At 43.3% G+C, this 16767-nt stretch overlaps 2 protein-coding genes across 4 annotated transcripts in view; both read left to right on the top strand.

Moving 5' to 3' along the window:
• Positions 1–1626: 1626 nt before the first annotated feature.
• On the top strand, positions 1627–15111 carry LOC117028442 (zinc finger protein 385C-like). 2 transcript variants are annotated; one of them, XM_033117023.1, is made up of 4 exons: positions 1627–1810; positions 2077–2125; positions 14455–14567; positions 14847–15111. In XM_033117023.1, the coding sequence occupies exons 1-4, from the start codon at positions 1787–1789 to the stop codon at positions 15072–15074; spliced, it is 414 nt and encodes a 137-aa protein (XP_032972914.1). In that variant the 5' UTR covers positions 1627–1786; the 3' UTR covers positions 15075–15111. The 2 variants fall into 2 exon arrangements, with proteins under 2 accessions (XP_032972914.1, XP_032972913.1); XM_033117022.1 differs by lacking the exon at positions 1627–1810 and having other exon boundaries at positions 2007–2125.
• The window catches only part of ATXN10 (ataxin 10), a 146052-nt gene continuing 144385 nt past the window's right edge, over positions 15101–16767 (top strand). Inside the window, exon 1 of one of the 2 annotated variants that reach the window (XM_033117021.1) lies at positions 15101–15433. In XM_033117021.1, coding sequence (XP_032972912.1) covers positions 15318–15433 — 116 coding nt within the window. In that variant the 5' untranslated portion in view covers positions 15101–15317. The remainder of the gene's footprint in view (positions 15434–16767) is intronic. The other variant, XM_033117020.1, reaches the window with a different exon arrangement.

Raw genomic sequence — 16767 nt, 5'->3', positions numbered from 1 at the left:
AGGTGTTCAGCTGAGACATCAAGTTGTGTGACCTTCCGAAGAGAGCAGATGACAGAGATCTTTATGCATTTGGGGGAACACGGGGACATTTTTTAGGTAGTGGGGTGAACTCAAAAAAGATCTGCTGTTAATAATAACAATAGAAGCTAACATTTAGTGAGCACTTGCCATGTGCCAGGCGCTTTTCAAAGAGTGTCCCACGCCCTGTCATTGAATGTTCAGTTACCCAATGAGATGGTGACATCACGTGTCCAGACCACACGGCTGGCAATGCTAACGGCAGGCGTTTGGGCACGGGCAACTTGACTACAGATCGTCTCTCTACCACGGTCTGTAGTGATACTGTGATGGCTCTGAATGATATGCACAAAACAGCCTTTAAGGGAGAGTTTTCTCCTTGGACCCGGACTGAAGGGGTACATGTTGGCAGTAGGTATGTATTGAGAAGCCTGGGACAATAATTTGCCCACTTACTTGAGACTAAAACAACACCATTTGCAAAGTATCTTCCCGTACGTAACCATCTTTGATTCTCTTTGCAGCCTCATTCTGTGGACAAGGCAGATGAAGACTCAGAGGCCAGTTGGGTGACAAGTCAGGGGTGGAGCAGGGCTCAGCTGTGGCCCAGAGCCTGGGCCACCATCCAGCACAGTGTGGGTAAGTCTACAGCCAGCGTCGTTCTACTGGAAGGGAACTAGCACCCATCAGGTACTTACTATGTGCCAGGCGTGCTAATAGCTAGTACTTTCAGTCATGTTTACGATATCCCCCGTTAGGTATTGTTTTTTTCGATTTACTGAGGCTGAGAGGAGAGCCAGGCCTGGAACCCACATCTGTCTGACTGCCACGTTGTGCTGCTTCTCCCCCATCTAAGGACTTCATCTCGCCACGGGTTCAGCCCATTGCTCTGGCTGCCAGTTCATGAGCAGGAGTTTAGCTCTGACAATTGAAAGAAGGGGCTTGGCTCACAGCTGTTCTGGACAAAATAATTCATGAGGATTCATAACAGACCAGACGATGGGAGCAAAACCAGCAAAAAAGGAGAGGAAACGAATGACATAAAAATTGGGGGATTGGGAAGACAATGATAGGGTGGTGAAGACAGGGGAGGATTTGGTATAAACAACACGAGTTCCGTTTGAGGTAGGTTGAGTCGTCAGTGGTGGTGAAACCTCGTTCACATGTTAGGTAGAAGGCAAAACAGAAAAGAGGAACTGAGGGTAAGAGGTGGGGGGCCAGAACAGCACATCTGTGAGTCGTCTGGAGGACAGACAGAACCCCAGAAACTGGGCACAGAGGTCCCAGAGCCAAGGGGAAATAAGTGAGCAAAGGAGATGGGGGTGGGGGGGCAGGGGCTGCCAGGTCTGTCCATGCTTCCCACGCCTCCCCCTCAGCCGGTCACTTTCACCCCCACTCCCCTCCGGCCGCCCACACCCTGGGCCTCGTCATCACTTGGATGGTTCCAACTGCACTCCCTGACCACAGCTTCCGAAGCTGCCAGTCCTCTCACGCCTCCGCCCCACTACGCCCCCAGCTGACCTCATCCTGATCTCCAGTCCCCGGACTTTCCCACGTGGACCAGCACCCCTGGCTCCCCATCTCCAGACCTCCGGACCACACAGGACATCGACACAGCCATTCTCCTGCCAGTATCCTCCACGGCTGTGCCCCTTTGTCCTTCCGCCCTGCTCCTCCGGCCAAACTGGAGCCAAGGATTTGCACAGGCACCTGTCTTCTCCGCCCTACACTGCGTCTGCACCCTGAGGGAGGAAAGCCCACACCAAGGATGTCTGCTGCCCACAGAGCCATGGTACCCAGAGTCAGCTGCTCCCTGCGCACGGCCCCACCTCCTCTTCTTCTCGGCATCTATTCCAAACCTCAGCAGCTCCCCCCAGCAGATGGCTCTGCCTTCTGGTTCACGCAGGAACCAGGGGAGCGTGGCCGCCTGCCATCAGGGGCTCTGTGCTGCCCTGCCCACAAATGCGTTTCTCTATGTGTGTGCACCATTCTAAGTGCTGCGTTACGATGTTCTCTCACGTATCCTTGCAACAACCCTCCTTTGTTCTCATTTTACAGGTCGGGAACCAGAGGCTCCGTGACTGGCCCAAAAGTCCACGGCCCGTAGGTAAGAGGTGGGGGTGGTGGAGAAAGGAGGCTGCGTGTCTTTCAATGTGTGTGCGTGATCCAGAGAGTCAGGTGCTGTGCTGGAGGCTGAGGACATGATGGTAACAATTTAGACAAGGTTCCTGCCCTCATGAAGCTGACATTCCAGAAGGACAGACAGACGAGAAGTAAATGAATGGCTACATTAGATAGTAAGAGACTGTAAGTGCCAGCAAAGGAAGATGCGGAGTTCAGTGACCGGAGCAGAGAGTAGACCGGCTTCGACAGGGTGGTTGGCGAGACCTCTGAAGGGAAGGAATAGCCTCTTATCCATCCTCACTCCCCACTTGTCCCAGAAGAGACACCTCCACTCACTGGGTTCTGGATGCCATCATTAGCAAAACAGTCTCACCCACACTGGGAGCAGGTATCTCCTGTATAGATGATAAGCTCAGTGCGACCGAAGGTGGGAGGGTCGTATGGAATATTTCTCAGTCAATCAATCCTCCAGGAAAGAAATGGGTCCTTTGAGACTTGGATCATTAGCCGCGGATGGCTGTCCCCATTGCATGCCTCCATGGCAAGAGAAAGATGACACTCACCACAATGGAGTCAAGTTCGTTCAATTCCATCCAACAAACAGTTTGTTGAGTAGCTTGTTCCAGGTTGGGTTCCCTGGGGAGTCGGGGGATAGAGATCTGGGTGCAGGGAGCTTATTGGAACATATTCTCAGGATCGACACCTGCGGGAGTGAAGGAAGCGGGACGGGGGAGGGAGAAGATTGAACATACGGTAAATCAGCTTTAGTGTGTGATTGCCATGCTGTTGGGGCCACACATAGCCCCAGTCCCTGAAACGATAGCTAATCAACTCACGAGAATATTGTGTCAGTACCAGAGCGGTGGATGGCAAAGGCTGGTAAAGTCATTCTGTCTACTTGGTTGTTTAGGGCCCCTTTTGTATTGGTGGCATTAACATGTGATACAAAGATGTATTTTCTCGGTGCCCATTCTCTTAGGTTGATTCAGATCTCCTTCCCCAGATCCCTCTGTTCCCAATCTTCCAATATTTCTTCTTTCAGGCCTCTGACCAAGCGGCCACGCTATTTGCCACAGCTCATGGGTCTATGTATTCTAACCTCGGGCCATTTCTCTTTCCACATGAAATGGATGCGTAGGTCCTCTGCTCTAAGATTTCCGCTCACTGCTGTCTTTCTTAGCCATCCCTGAATGGGGCGACCCCATTGCCACGTTCCACTTTGGCTTGAACCCGCATTCCAAGGGTGGTAAGCAGAATAATGGTCCCTAAAAGATGTCCCCAACCTAGTTCCTGGAACCTGTGACAATGTTAAATTACATGGCAAGAGGGAATTAAGGGTGCTAAATCGCTGATCTTCAGATGGGAGCTTATCCTGAATTACCTGGATGATCTGTCGATGTAATCACAAAGGTTTCTCTAAGTGAAAGAGGAAGGCATGCGAGTCAGAAGAGAAGATGTGATAATGGAAGCAGAGAACTAGAGGGACGGCAGTATGAGGGCTCAACCCTTCAGCCCTGTGTTGCTGGCTTTGCAGATGGAGGAAGGGGCCACGAGCCAAGGAATGCGGGTAGCCTCTAAAACTGGAAAAGTCGAGGAACGGATTCTCCTTTTGAGTCTACAGAAGGAATGCAGGCCTGTCCCTCCCAACACCTCGATTTTAGCCCAGGGAGATCCATTGCAGTCTTCTGAACAGTAAGACTCTACATCTCTTCAAGCCACTAAGTTCGTGATGATATGTAAGATACTAAATTGGTAAGATACTAAATTTGTGTTGTTTCAAGCCACCAAGTTTGTGATGATTTGTTACATTGGCCATTAGAAACGAATATGACACTAAGCAATCCTATCTGTGACCAAGCTGGCTACTTTCCCATCTCCATCTGATCATAAGCCACTCCCATCTATGTGACCTGAGGTGGTGAGGGCTTCCGGACACGTGCCAGTACAACAGCGGTGGATGACATGATTTTGGGCTTCTTGTTTATGCTGCTTACGTGTGCCTTGTAGTACTTAATCCCAGATGTTCTACCTCCATCTTATGATGAGTTGCTGTTGCAGCCTTGGAGGGTCTGAAAGAGTCCAGCTCACCATGGGCTGGACTGGCCACATGGTCACTTGATGTCATGGTCAGGTGCTCCACACCTACCAGGGCCCAGTAGCATGCCAGGAGCTTTCTTTCTTTAACACTTGGATGAGTTTTTGTAAATTTATTCAGTTGTGTAATCATCACTATTTCTGTTTTAGAACATTTCCATTATCCCCCCGAATTTCCTTAAGTCCATTTGCAGTCTATGCCTGTTCCTACCCCCAACCCCAGGCAAATACAGATCTGCTTTCTGTCTCTATAGTTTTTGCCTTTTCTAGACACTTCATACAATGAAATCATGCAATCCGTAGATTTTTGGTCTGATTTCTTTATGTTTTTTGAGTTTCGTCCATGCTGTATGTGAGGCTCCAATCTGACTGGCTGAAACTCAGGCTTCTAGCCCTGTGTGAGCTCTGGGGCTCGTTCTCTGTCTTGCTTCGTGGACTCTCGCCCTGTGCAGGCACCGTTTAATATTTAGTTCAAGACCCAAACAGATTGCTATCTGATCTCTGGAGTTTGCTCTCTGCAGAGCTCCCACCTCCGCAAATTCCAGCCACGTTGGTTTGCCATCTGTGATCTCTGTCTCCTTAATTCAGTGAGGCCGTCTTGCTATCCTGGGCCCTTGCTTTCTGTGCTGTGATGTGGAAAGTGAGTCCTGGCAGAAAGGCTGGGCAATCAAAAGATCACCTCATGTATTTGTGTTGTCTCAGGGATCCCAGTGCTATGTCGCCTACTATTCACTATCCGAAAATGTTTTTGTTTTTGTTTTTTTCCTGTATGTTTTGTCCACTTTTCTAGTTGTTTCCAGCAAGAGGACCAGTCTGCTACTAGTTATCCATTATGGCCAGCCATACTTTTCTTGTTGAATTTTTTTTACTGGCTATGATTTATATACAGTCAAGTTCACCTTTTTAATGTATATCGTTGGAACACTTTTGGATATTGCACAGTTGGTAACCACTACCATCATCATGGTAGAGAATAGTTTTCTTACCTGAAAATATTTCCCCACGCCCCCTCACGCTCCATCCTCTCACCTCTCCTTATGCAGCTCCTGTCAGTATAGTTTTGCTTTTTCCGTAATTTTGAAATTATATAGCACATAGCTTTTTGTGTTTGATGTCTTTCATTTAGCATGCTGTCTTTAGATTATCCACATTATTGCCTATGTTAATATTTTGTTCCTTTTTATCGCTGAGTAGTATTCTATTGTGTGGATATCCCACAATTTGTTTATCCGTTCACCAGTTGATGGCCATTTGGGTTCCTTCCAGTTTGGGGCTATTATGAAAATGTCACTATGAACAGTCATGTGTACACGTATGTATATGTATACACATATACACGTATGTCTTTGTGTAGAAAGACATATACATATACTCTGTGGATATAGAAATGCTGGGGTATGTTGTAAGAGTATGTTTAATTTTTAAAGATATGGCCACACTGTTGCAAAGTAGCTATGTCAACTTGCAGTCCCACCAGCAACGTGTGAGAGTTCTTGTTTCCCCATATCACTTATGACGCTATTGTTCTATGTCTTTTCAACTTTAGCTTTTCTAATGGGTGCAGAGTGATATCTCATTGATTTCCCCTTTGAATTACCTTGGTGCTTTCATCAAAAACTAGTTGCCCATGGACTCTCTTTTCAATTCCATTGATCTACAGGCCAATTCCACACTGTCTTGATGACTGTATAGTAAGTCTTGAAATCAGATAGTTTAAGTCCTACAAATTTGTTTTATTTTTCAAAGTTGTTTTGAATATTCTAGGTCCTTTGTCTTTTCACATAAATCTTAAAATCAGCTTGTCAATAATATGTTTACAAAGTCTGTTAAAATTTTAATTGGAACTGCACTGAATCTATACATCGATTTGAGGTATAGATTGACAATATTAACCCTTCCAGTCTATTAACGTGGTATATCTTTTCATTTATTTAGTTCTTTTCCAATTTTCTTTTGTAATGTTTTAAAGTTTTCACTGTAAAAGTCTTGTACATCACTTATTAAATTTATTCCTAAGCGTTTTTGATGTTATCATAAGTGAAGTTGTTTATTAAATTGAATTTATAATTGTTCATTGATAGTGTATAGAAATACAATTGATTTTCACATATTAACCTGTATCTTCCAACCTTGCTACATTCACTTATTAGTTCTAGCACTGTTTTTATAGATACATTAGGGCTTTCTACATACAGGTTAAGTAGTCTACAAAAAAGACATTTTCACCCTTTCCTGATTTGTATGTCTTTCATTTCTTTTTCTAGTCTTGCCTGGGACTTCCAGTAAAATGTTAGACGTAGTGAGAGCCATCCTTACTTTGTTCCTGTCTTATGTAGAAAACCATTGAGTATGACATTGGGTGTAAGTTTTTTCTGTAGATGCTCTTACTAAGGTTTTATAAGTTCCCTCCTATTTTTAGGTTTCTGAGAGTTTTTACAAAGAAAGCATGTTGAATTTTTTTATCAAATGTTTTTACTTGCATCTATTGAAATGATTGTGTGGCTTTTCTCTTTTATTCTATGAATATGGTGAATCATAATAAGTGTTGGATGTTAAATAAATCTTATATTTTCAGAATATGTCCCATTTGGTCCTGATTTATTATCGTTTTTATATATGGTCAGATTTGCTAATATTTTGTTAGGAAGTTTTGTGACTATGGTCATGAGGGATTTTGGGCTGTAGTTCTTTTTTCTTGAGGGATCTTTGCTTGGTTGTGAAGTCAGGGTAATACTGGCCTCATAAAATAAGTTGGGAAGTGTTTCCTCTCTGTTTTCTGAAAGAGTTTGCGTAGGATCGATAGTATTTCTTCCTTAAGTGCATGATTGTATTTGCCACTCTGTAGTTTGCTTTATGGGAAGGTTTTATTCATAAATTCAATTTATTTAATTGCTATCAGGCTGTTCAAATTTTGTATATTTTTTTTCTTGTTGAGTTTGGCGATATGTGTCTTTCAAGGAATTTGTTACATGTAGGTTGTCATGTTTGTTGCCATAAAGTTCTTTATAATATGCCCTTATTATTATTTTAATGTCTGTAGAATCAGTACTAATGTGTCCTCTTTTATTCCTGACATTGGAAATTTGTGTCTTCCCTTTTCATTATCAGTCCAACTAGAAGTTTATCAATTTTATTACTCTTTTCAAAAAACTAGCTCTTGCGTTCATTAATATAATACATTGTTTTTCTCTATTATTTCATTGTATTTTTTTTCTCTTATATTTATTATTTCCTTCCTTATGCTTGTTTTGGCTTTAATTTTCTGTTCTTTCTCTAGTATCTTAAGGTGAAAGTTTAGGTTATGCATTTGAGATCTTTCTTCTTTTCCAATCGAAGCATCTAAAAGTATATTTTCCTCTAAACATTGCTTTAATTTTATCACACATTTTGATATGACATTTTCATTATCACTCGGTTTCAAACATTTTCTAATTTCTTTTGTGATTTTTTTTTGATCCAATGATTATTTAGAAGTTTGTTTTTCAAATATTTAGGGGTTTTCCAGGTTATTTTATTATTACTGATTTCTAACAATTCCACTGTAGTCAGAGAACATACTCTGTATGATTCAATCTTTATAAATATATTAAGACTTATTTTATGGCCCAGAATATGGTCTATAATGTGCACTTGAAAAGAATGTACACTTTATCATTGTAGGGTGTTGCCTTGTATAAATATTAATTAAGAAAAAGAGGTTGAGGGTATTGTTCAGATATTCTATGTCTTAGTTTTTGTCTAAGTGTTCTCACTATTGCTAAGATTGGATTGTTAAAATTTCCCATTATGATTGTGAAACTGTCTGTCTGCCTTTAATTCTGTCAATTTTTGCTTCATGTGTTTGAAGCTTTCTCATTGGGCAAATACGCATTTATGATTGTTATGATTATTATGTCTTCCTCCTGAAATACCTTTAGGTGGTTGTGTTTGTTATGTTCAGGTGTTATGATGGTTCCCATGGTGTGTGTGTGTGTGTGTGTGTGTGTGTGTGTGTGTGTGTGTGATATGGTAGGGTCTTCATCCATCTTACCCAGAGGTAGAATCTTAAGAATTGCTCCACAAAGAACACTTTGAATAGCACAAGTCTAAACCACTGTCTCAATGATGGCTCCTTTCAGAATGACATTTGTAAGCTTCTCTTCCATAGGTTTCTGCCAGATATTTATAATTAAGGGCTCAATACTAGACAACGTCAGTGCCAGTGGAGGGACTCCCAAGTTCAGGCACAGAAGGTAGGAGGAGTGCTAAGAATATCTGAATATTGTTTGGTTCTGATTGACTTGACAAAGCTCATTTCATATCAAGCAGCTCTGGCCTTTGAAGATCATTCTCAAAGTCTTTCTCTTATTTTCTGTCAATAGATTTTTTCTTTTCTGACCTTCAACTTTCTGTGATTTTAGTTGCTAGGAAGTGTAAAGCAGAGGAAGTCCTTAGGCAAGAGATAGACCTGGGCCTGTGCCCACAGAGGTGGCCTTTCCTCCACATCCCCAAATTTTTAAAATTATGATAAAATAACACATAACATAAAATTTGCTGTCTTAACCATCTTCAAGTATACAGTTCAGTAGTATTAAGTACATTCACAGTGTGCAACCATCACCACCATTTATCATCATAATTCTTTTCATCTTATAAAACTGAAACTCTATTCCCATTAAAAACTCCCCGTCCCTTCTCCTCAGCCCCTGGCAACCACCATTCTACTTTCTAGCTTTATGAATGTAACTACTGTAAAGCCCTCGTGTAAGTGGAATCAGGGTTTTTTTGTTTTTGTGACTGGCTTATTTCACTTAGCTTAATGTCCTCAGGGTTCATCCACATTTAGTATAGGTCAGAATTTCCTTCTTTTTTAAGGCTGAGTAACATTCCATTCTTTGTATATATCACATTTTGCTTATCCATTCATCCATCAATGGACACTTGAATTGCTTCTACATTTTAGCTATTGTGAATAATGCTGCTATGAACATGGGTGTGCAAATATCCCTTCGAGACTCTGTTTTCAATTCTTTGGGGTGTATCCCCAGAAGTAGAATTGCTGCATCATTTGATAATTTCATTTTTAACTTTTTGAGGAACTGCCATATTGTTTTCCATAACGACTACCATTTTACTTTTCTCCCAACAGTGCACAAGGGTTTCCATAGCTTCACATCCTCTTCAAACGTATTATTTTCTATTTTCTTCTTTATAGTAGCAATCCTAATGAGTGTGAGGTGGTAATTTTATTTGTTGTAATTTTATTTGTATTTCCCTACTGATTAGTGATGCTGAGCATCTTTTCATATGCTCATTGGCCATTTGTATGTCTTCTTTGGGGAAATGTCTATTCAAGTCTTTTGACCATTTTTGAATCCGGTTATTTACTTTTTGTTGTTGAGCTTTAGTTCTTTTATTTTTCTGGATATTAATGCCTTATCAGATATACGATTTGCAAATAGTGTCTCCCGTTCTGTGGGCTGCCTTTTTACTCTGTTGATAGTGTCTTTTGATGCTTTAAATGCACAAAAACTTTAAATTTTCATGAAGTCCAATTTGTCTACTTTTTCTTTTGTTGCCTGTGCAGAGGTGTCATTTTGAGAGACCTGGGAGCACAACCTTGGGCACCAGAGGGTGAAAAGTCCCCAGATGGTGTCATGATGGTTTGGAGCAGAGCCATGTCATAAATATTCCAATTCTTTATTTTAAACCCCGTGACACATGGTTCCTTTATTATTACTCTATACTTTGGATGTTCATTTAGATGAAGCTGAATGTTCACTGTTCTTATTCCTCTTTTTTTTCTCCCTTCCACCTGGATTGCTTTCTTATTCACACACTTGTATTTCCTTAAGCATGGGTCTATTTATTTATATTTTTTCAGCACATTGAAGATAACATTCCATTATTTTAGTGTTGATTTAGTGTAAAATTTCAGTGTTTCTGTAGAGAACCCAGCATAGTCAAATTCTCTCTCCTTTAAAAATAAACCATCTTTTTTCCCTATGGCTTCTTATCAGATTTTGTCCTTGTCTTTTTCTGCAGATTCACTGTGTGTGTGTGTGTGTGTGTGTGTGTGTGTGTGTTATTCTGCTTTGTATTCATTGAGCTTTTTGAATTTGTGTTTGGAATCTTCCATCAGTTTTGGCAAATTCTCAGCTATTATCTTAAGTATTGCTTCTGATCTATCACTCTCTCCTCTCCTTCTGAGACTCCAGTTACATATGTTAGACTTTCTCAATCTAGTCTCTGTGTCTCTTAGCTCTTCCTTATTGTTTGTATTTTTATTTCTTTATGCTGGATAATTTCTTCTGATCTACCTTCCAGTTCATTTATTCTCTCTTTAAGTCTCTCTAACCTGCTATTAAATCCATCCATTGAGTTCTTATTGTTCTAGACTCTTTTTCAGTTCCAGAATTCCTATTTATTTCTTTTATAAATATGTTATTTCACTTTTTATATTTCAGTTCCTTACTTGGACTTAGGACTGTGTTTTGTTTCTTTGGACATAGACATTGTTGTCTCATTCTTTATGTGTGATCATTCCAATATCTTAAGACTTTGTGGGTCAGTTTCTGTTGTATGTTGCTGGTTCCTCTCATAATGTCGTTTCCTTGTAAACCTACTCATTTTTGTGTGATTCACTAAATCTGAGAATCATAGGAATAATCTGATGCCTAGGATGCCACCTTCCTCCAAAGATGGTTTTCATTTGCTTCTGCCACGTTTCTAGATGTGCTACCATTCTGGGTTTGTCTTAGTCCTAATTCCAGTACTTTGGTTGCTTGGATTACCTTGGTGACAGGGAAATTTTGAAATATTTCATTCAGTAATTTTTTAAAGTTTTTCTCACTCAGAGGATTACTTTAAATAACCTAGCCTGTCATTACTAAAAGTGAAACCTTTTCCATTTTCTGAAACATCTTGTATAAGACAGAGATTTTATCTTTTCTTTGTGTCTGGTAGAACTCATATATAAAACCAACTGGTCTTAGGCCATTTTTTGGTGCTTCATTTTCTGGAATGTACTTCCACCTTTTGCCTGTCTAGCACTCATCTAATTATTTTAGATTCAGTTTAAATGTCTTCTCTAGTCTTTCTTCATCTCCCAGTTCCCTAGCTCTTTGTATACCTTTTTCTGATATTATTACATGGTATCATCAGTATATGTTTATATTTTTGGATTCCCTTAATGGATCTTGAGCTGATTGATGGCTGAGGCATTATATTATTCATCTTTGTAATACTAGATTCTAATACAGTTCATGATAGGTGCTCAAAAAATATTGGCTAAATTGAAATATGAAAATGAAATTAAAAACGGATTGGTAGCAATCATAGGGAATTAAGTTACTAACTTTACAAATTGTATAAAAGTCATTGATTCCCTACAATTACTGGTAACTATTAGTAGTAACATCAGAATTATCGCCTCAAATACCAGCAGTCTACCTACCTACTCCCTAGTGTTCCTGATTTGCTCAATTACCGAACAGCTTTCTGCTTCCTTGCCCCCTTTATCCCTCCTACTTACTCAATTTCATATCATATGTAGTTCACTGTTAACATTTATTGAGCTCAGCTAAATATATGACTGACAGTGGATTGACATAGATTATCTCACTGAATCCTCCCAACCAACCAATTAATTCAGTAGGCATTATTACTATTCTAATTTACAAATGAAAAAAGTCTCTTAAAGAGATGGTTACTTGTACAAGGACGGCTGCTAAGAGGTGAGAGCAGGATTCACATCATCCAGGTGTGTCTGACTCCAGAGCTCACGTTCTTTACCAGAGGTTGGCAAACCTTATAAAGGACCGAGTAGTTAATATTTTAGGCTTTTTAGGCCATACAGTCTGTCAAACTACTCAACCCTGCCACGAGCATCAAAGAAGCCATAGACAATATGGAAATGAATGACCACGACAGTTTCCAACACAATTTATAAAAATAGATAATGGGAAAGATTTAGCTCTCAGGCTGTAGTTTGCTGATCCCTGCCCTTAAAAACTATACTATCCTGTTATTTTTCCTTCAGTCTGTAAGTTTTCAGTTCAGCAAATATTTGTAGCATTGCTTCTAAACACAAGGCACTTGGTCCTGGATGGAATGAAGACAAAGGCCCTTGGATGAGGGTAGATGGTACATAAACACACCTATAGCACACGGCTGACTATGGAAAGGCAGGCCAAGGGAGAGGTCTAGTCTGACGAGAGCTTCCCCTGATGTTGTGGTGGACTAGGTGGCGATGGCATATGCTTTCTGGAGAGAGAATCACAGGCAGAGATGGTAAGGAGAAAGTCTGAGACAGAGGGCACCATAAGCAAGAACTTTTCCAATTGTCATTCATCTTCCATTCTCTTTACCATCCACTTATTCCTCTTTTCTGTGCCAAAACTATATGCACTTCGGTCCAAATCTTTTTGTCTGCACCTTACCTACTTTTTCTCTTTCTTCTTCTTTTTTGTTTCCTTCCTTCTTTCTTTTTATGTATGTTTACTTCTTGATTACTGAATCATTGGTGATCCAGTTCTTCTGCAGTGGGCTCAAGACACAAATTTATATCACAAATTTCATCTGAAGTTTAATTCAGGTACATCAACATGGTGGCACGATTATCTAAGGCAAACAATTATATAGCATTAAAAATGCCCTGTAGCCCAAGTGAAATATTAACTTAGTTCTGTCAGTTCAGTCAAGGTTGAAATCCTCTAGTCGATTTCAGGCAGTCAATAACATCCATTGTTTGACCAATTTAATATCCTAGTTTGTCCTGTTGAGGTCTCTCTCCCTTTTAATCTTCTTCCTTCTTTTTTCTTCCTCTCTTCCATCCTTCTTCTTTCCTGTACTGTTTTGATTGTTGTACTTCTGGAGGCATGTTGTTTCCTTTCTCCTTTCTGAAAATACCTTTTAAAAATATTCTTTGTTCATTAATTCAACTAATAGTTATTGAACAATTACCACACAGTAGGTCCTTTTCTAGGAGCTAGAGTACATTCTGGTGGTAAACCAAATAGATCAGTAACGATAAACAGGTAAGTAAACTGCGACATAGAAAGTGTTAAGTGCTCTGGAGAGAAATTCCTGAGGAATGTTGGTGGTGTGTTAGTTTTAAAGATTGATAAGGGAAAGTTATTAAGAAATCATTTGAGCAGAGAGTAGAAGGAAGCCAGGAAGCAAACCATGCAAGTATTTGCTGGGAATGTTGAAAGAGTTCCATGAAACACGAATAGCTGTGCAAAGTCATGAGGCAGGAGGGTACTTCACCTGGTGTAGAACTACAGGAGGCTGGTGTGGTTGAAGCACAATAGAGGAAGAAAAAATGTGATCAGACTCAGGGCAAGAGGAGGGAAACAGACGACGGAGGGACTTTGCCACTGGAAAAACTTGGGTTCGTCCTGAGTGAAATGGAAATCCTGTAGACGGTGTTGAGCACAGCGAAATGTTGACTTGAATTTTGAAAGGATCCAGAATAGGCAAAAGCAGCAGCAAAGAAATAAATCAGGATCGTATTGCAATTTCCAGGCAATAAATTTGAATTTTATGGGGAATGCTTTCTGGAAGAGTCAAAGTGGTTACTTTTGTTTTACAATTGAGGATAGAAAACTAAGGAGGGGCAAGATCCTGCCGCATTGCCGGTACATGTTACTACCCCCCGCTGCTCTAGGAAAAGTTGGGAGATTTTCACCCTCTAGTCTAAGGATTGTTAAAGATTGTGAATTGTGTGGAGCACTGCTAGGTGGTCTAATGCCTGGCACACAGTGGGCACATAAATATTTGCAGAATGAATAGAAAGTACTCAGTTACGTGGGGGAGGTTGAATTATACTATCAAGTAACTCGCTTGTGCATGACTCCTTTCACCCGCATACACTGGGGTTTATTATTGTGTTTAAATTGTATTTAGCAAAGGACATCGAAAGTGCCCCGTTATAAACACACTCCTACTCTTCAAATCCAAATGTAGAGGGTATGCATTCACGTATTAGTGGTCCCACAGCCATTTCTACAGTCCTCCATCATAGCAGTTATCAACTGAACTCAATTACGTTTGCCTCTCTCTTTCTCAAGTCTGAGTTCTTTCAGGGTTGGGATCTCACCTAGCCCAGGTCTTGGCGATAATGCTTGTTGAAAATACACACGCTGTGATCAGGGCCGTGGGAAGAAAATATGTGAGTTACCAACACCTGCCAGAGAACCTTGTCTGATTCCTGGAAACTACATTCATTTCTCTTAGGAGAAAAACCAGTTTGTACGCTACTGCTGCAGAATTTAGTCCCGTCACTTCTAATTGTATATAAGCCCTCGATGAGCTGGAGCAACGTATTCTCACCCTCGGTAAAGTGCCTGGTAAGTGGTCGCTACGTGCACGGAACTGAACTTTCAGGGTCAGACATGCAAGGTGGTGACAGCCCGCTCCCGTGTCCAGTGTGTCTGAGTGGGGGCACCCACACAACGTTAGGATCCATGTCTCCGGCCTTCCCTGAGAGCCTCTGCACAGCTCCCCTCCCCCCTCCGCCTACGCCTTCCAGTCGGGACCCCCTGCTCGCATCTCCCGCTCAGGGTGAGCCTGTCCCCGCATACCCTCCCCCCTCAGGTGAACCTGACCCGTACCCCCTCTCCATTCAGGGTGAACCAGGGACCCGCGCTCCTCCTCTCAGACCCAACACCATGCTGCCACCCCTCCCCGCCCCTCGCACAGAACTTCGAGGGCGCCCCCTTCGCTCAGGCTGCACTTCCGCCCGTACCGCGTCCTCTCCAGCGGCACTTCCGCCCGCGCCCCCTCCCCTGAGGCAGCACTTCCGCCCAGGCCCCGGCCCCTCGGGCGGGACTTCCGCTCGCGCCCCCTCCCCTTAGGCCTCACTTCCGCCCGCGCCCCGTCCCCTCAGGCTGGATTTCCGCCTGCGCCCCCTCCTCTCGTGGCACCGTCTTGCCTCCCGCCCGGGGCGAGCCTCAGCGCGTGCCCTCGCCCTCTCCCGACTCGGCCGCGGGCTGCGGGGCGCAGAGGCAGCGGCGTGGTCCGCGCGGTGAGGGGCTCTCCCTCCCTCGCCTGCTTCCCTCCCGCTGCTAGTCGTTGTCTCCCGGCTCCGCATCGGCAAGATGGCGGCGCCCAGGCCGCTGCCCGTCCGGCTGTCCGGCGTCATTATGCCCGCGTCCATCCAGGACCTGGAGGCTCTCCGCGCGCTGACGGCCCTTTTCAAGGAGCAGCGGAATCGGTAACGGCCCGCGCGGCTCGAGTGTCCGGGGCGGCCCGGCTGCAGGAGCGGCGCGGGGAGGGGGCGCGGCGGGGAGAGGGCCGCTCCATCTCCCGGGAAGGCTGCGGGTGGAGGCCTCTGCGGTCGGCCCAGGGGTCCCAGGCCGCTGACTCCCCGCCCGCGTCGGTTCCCGAGGTGCCCCGGGGGGCTGACACCTGCTCCCCGCCCGTCAGTACAGGTGTGAAGCCGGGCGGACGAAAGCGTACGCCTGTTCTGTTAATGGAGCACGAGCTGATGGCGCCTCTGTAAGGTGCAAGGTCCTAGTCTAGGCTCTGGCAGGGAGCCGACTGACAAGGCCCCCAGAGGCACAGCATACATTTTAGTGGGGCAGACACAGTCCAGGTCGCGTGAATACCAGTCACTAAGCAGTGGGGCTGGGATGGGCACGCGACCTGCCTGTGGAGCCCAGGCTTTGCTATCCCCAGCGGGGCGGCGCTTTGTGGAGTGTGGAAGAGCACTGGTCAGGAGAGGCCTCGGCCTCTACCACTGCGGGGCAAGATAGCCGGGTAAGATGGTGCCCAGGCCTCTCACAGACCGGAATATGGTTCCTGGCCTCACAAGCTGTGCGTTACAGGCTGATTTCTAGAAGCCTTAGATTTCTTGTCTAAAAATGGGAATACGCTGCATAATTTCATTCCTGGATTGTACAGAGGGACAAAATGAAATAAAGCACGTGAAAATATAAAGTACGTGATGCTCTCAGTCAGTGTTTGTTTGATTTTGTTCTAATCGTCTCTGGGCCTTAATTTTCTCATCTATTTAATGGGAATAATGTTGAACGGTACCTCCATGGTGGGATTGGTACAAGGATTAAATGAGATTATGCATATTAAATCCTTGGTACATACCTGACACAGTACTAAGTGAATGTTAGCTGATGTTACTTGGTATATTTATGGTCTCCCCGTGTGCCAGGTTTGTGCTAGCTGATGAAGTTGAAAATGAAAAAGCCGCTACTGGGAAGTCAGATCCTGGGAGTATATACAAAGGGTAGAGGGAGCATAGAAGAACGGGACAGCTAGACTTGGAGGTCCTTTTGTCCTTAAACTAGACACCTTAGTCTGAGTGCTTCTACCTCAAATCATAACAGGAAGTGTTGAGCTACAGGGAGAGTGCCGAAAGCTCAGGGCACTACTCCTTGGGCTTTTGGGAGGTGTGTTAACTGATAGGACACTTCTGGGAGACGTGTTGATGAGTAATGCTTCCGTATATCTGTACCATGATAGACGCTAATCAACCATTTATTGAGCACCTACTATGAAACAGGTTCTTTGCTAGGCGCTGAGGGTACAAAG

This window comes from Rhinolophus ferrumequinum, chromosome 10 (assembly GCF_004115265.2).
Source record: "Rhinolophus ferrumequinum isolate MPI-CBG mRhiFer1 chromosome 10, mRhiFer1_v1.p, whole genome shotgun sequence".
Lineage (NCBI taxonomy): Eukaryota > Metazoa > Chordata > Mammalia > Chiroptera > Rhinolophidae > Rhinolophus > Rhinolophus ferrumequinum.
This window is presented reverse-complemented; position numbering and strand designations above follow the sequence as displayed.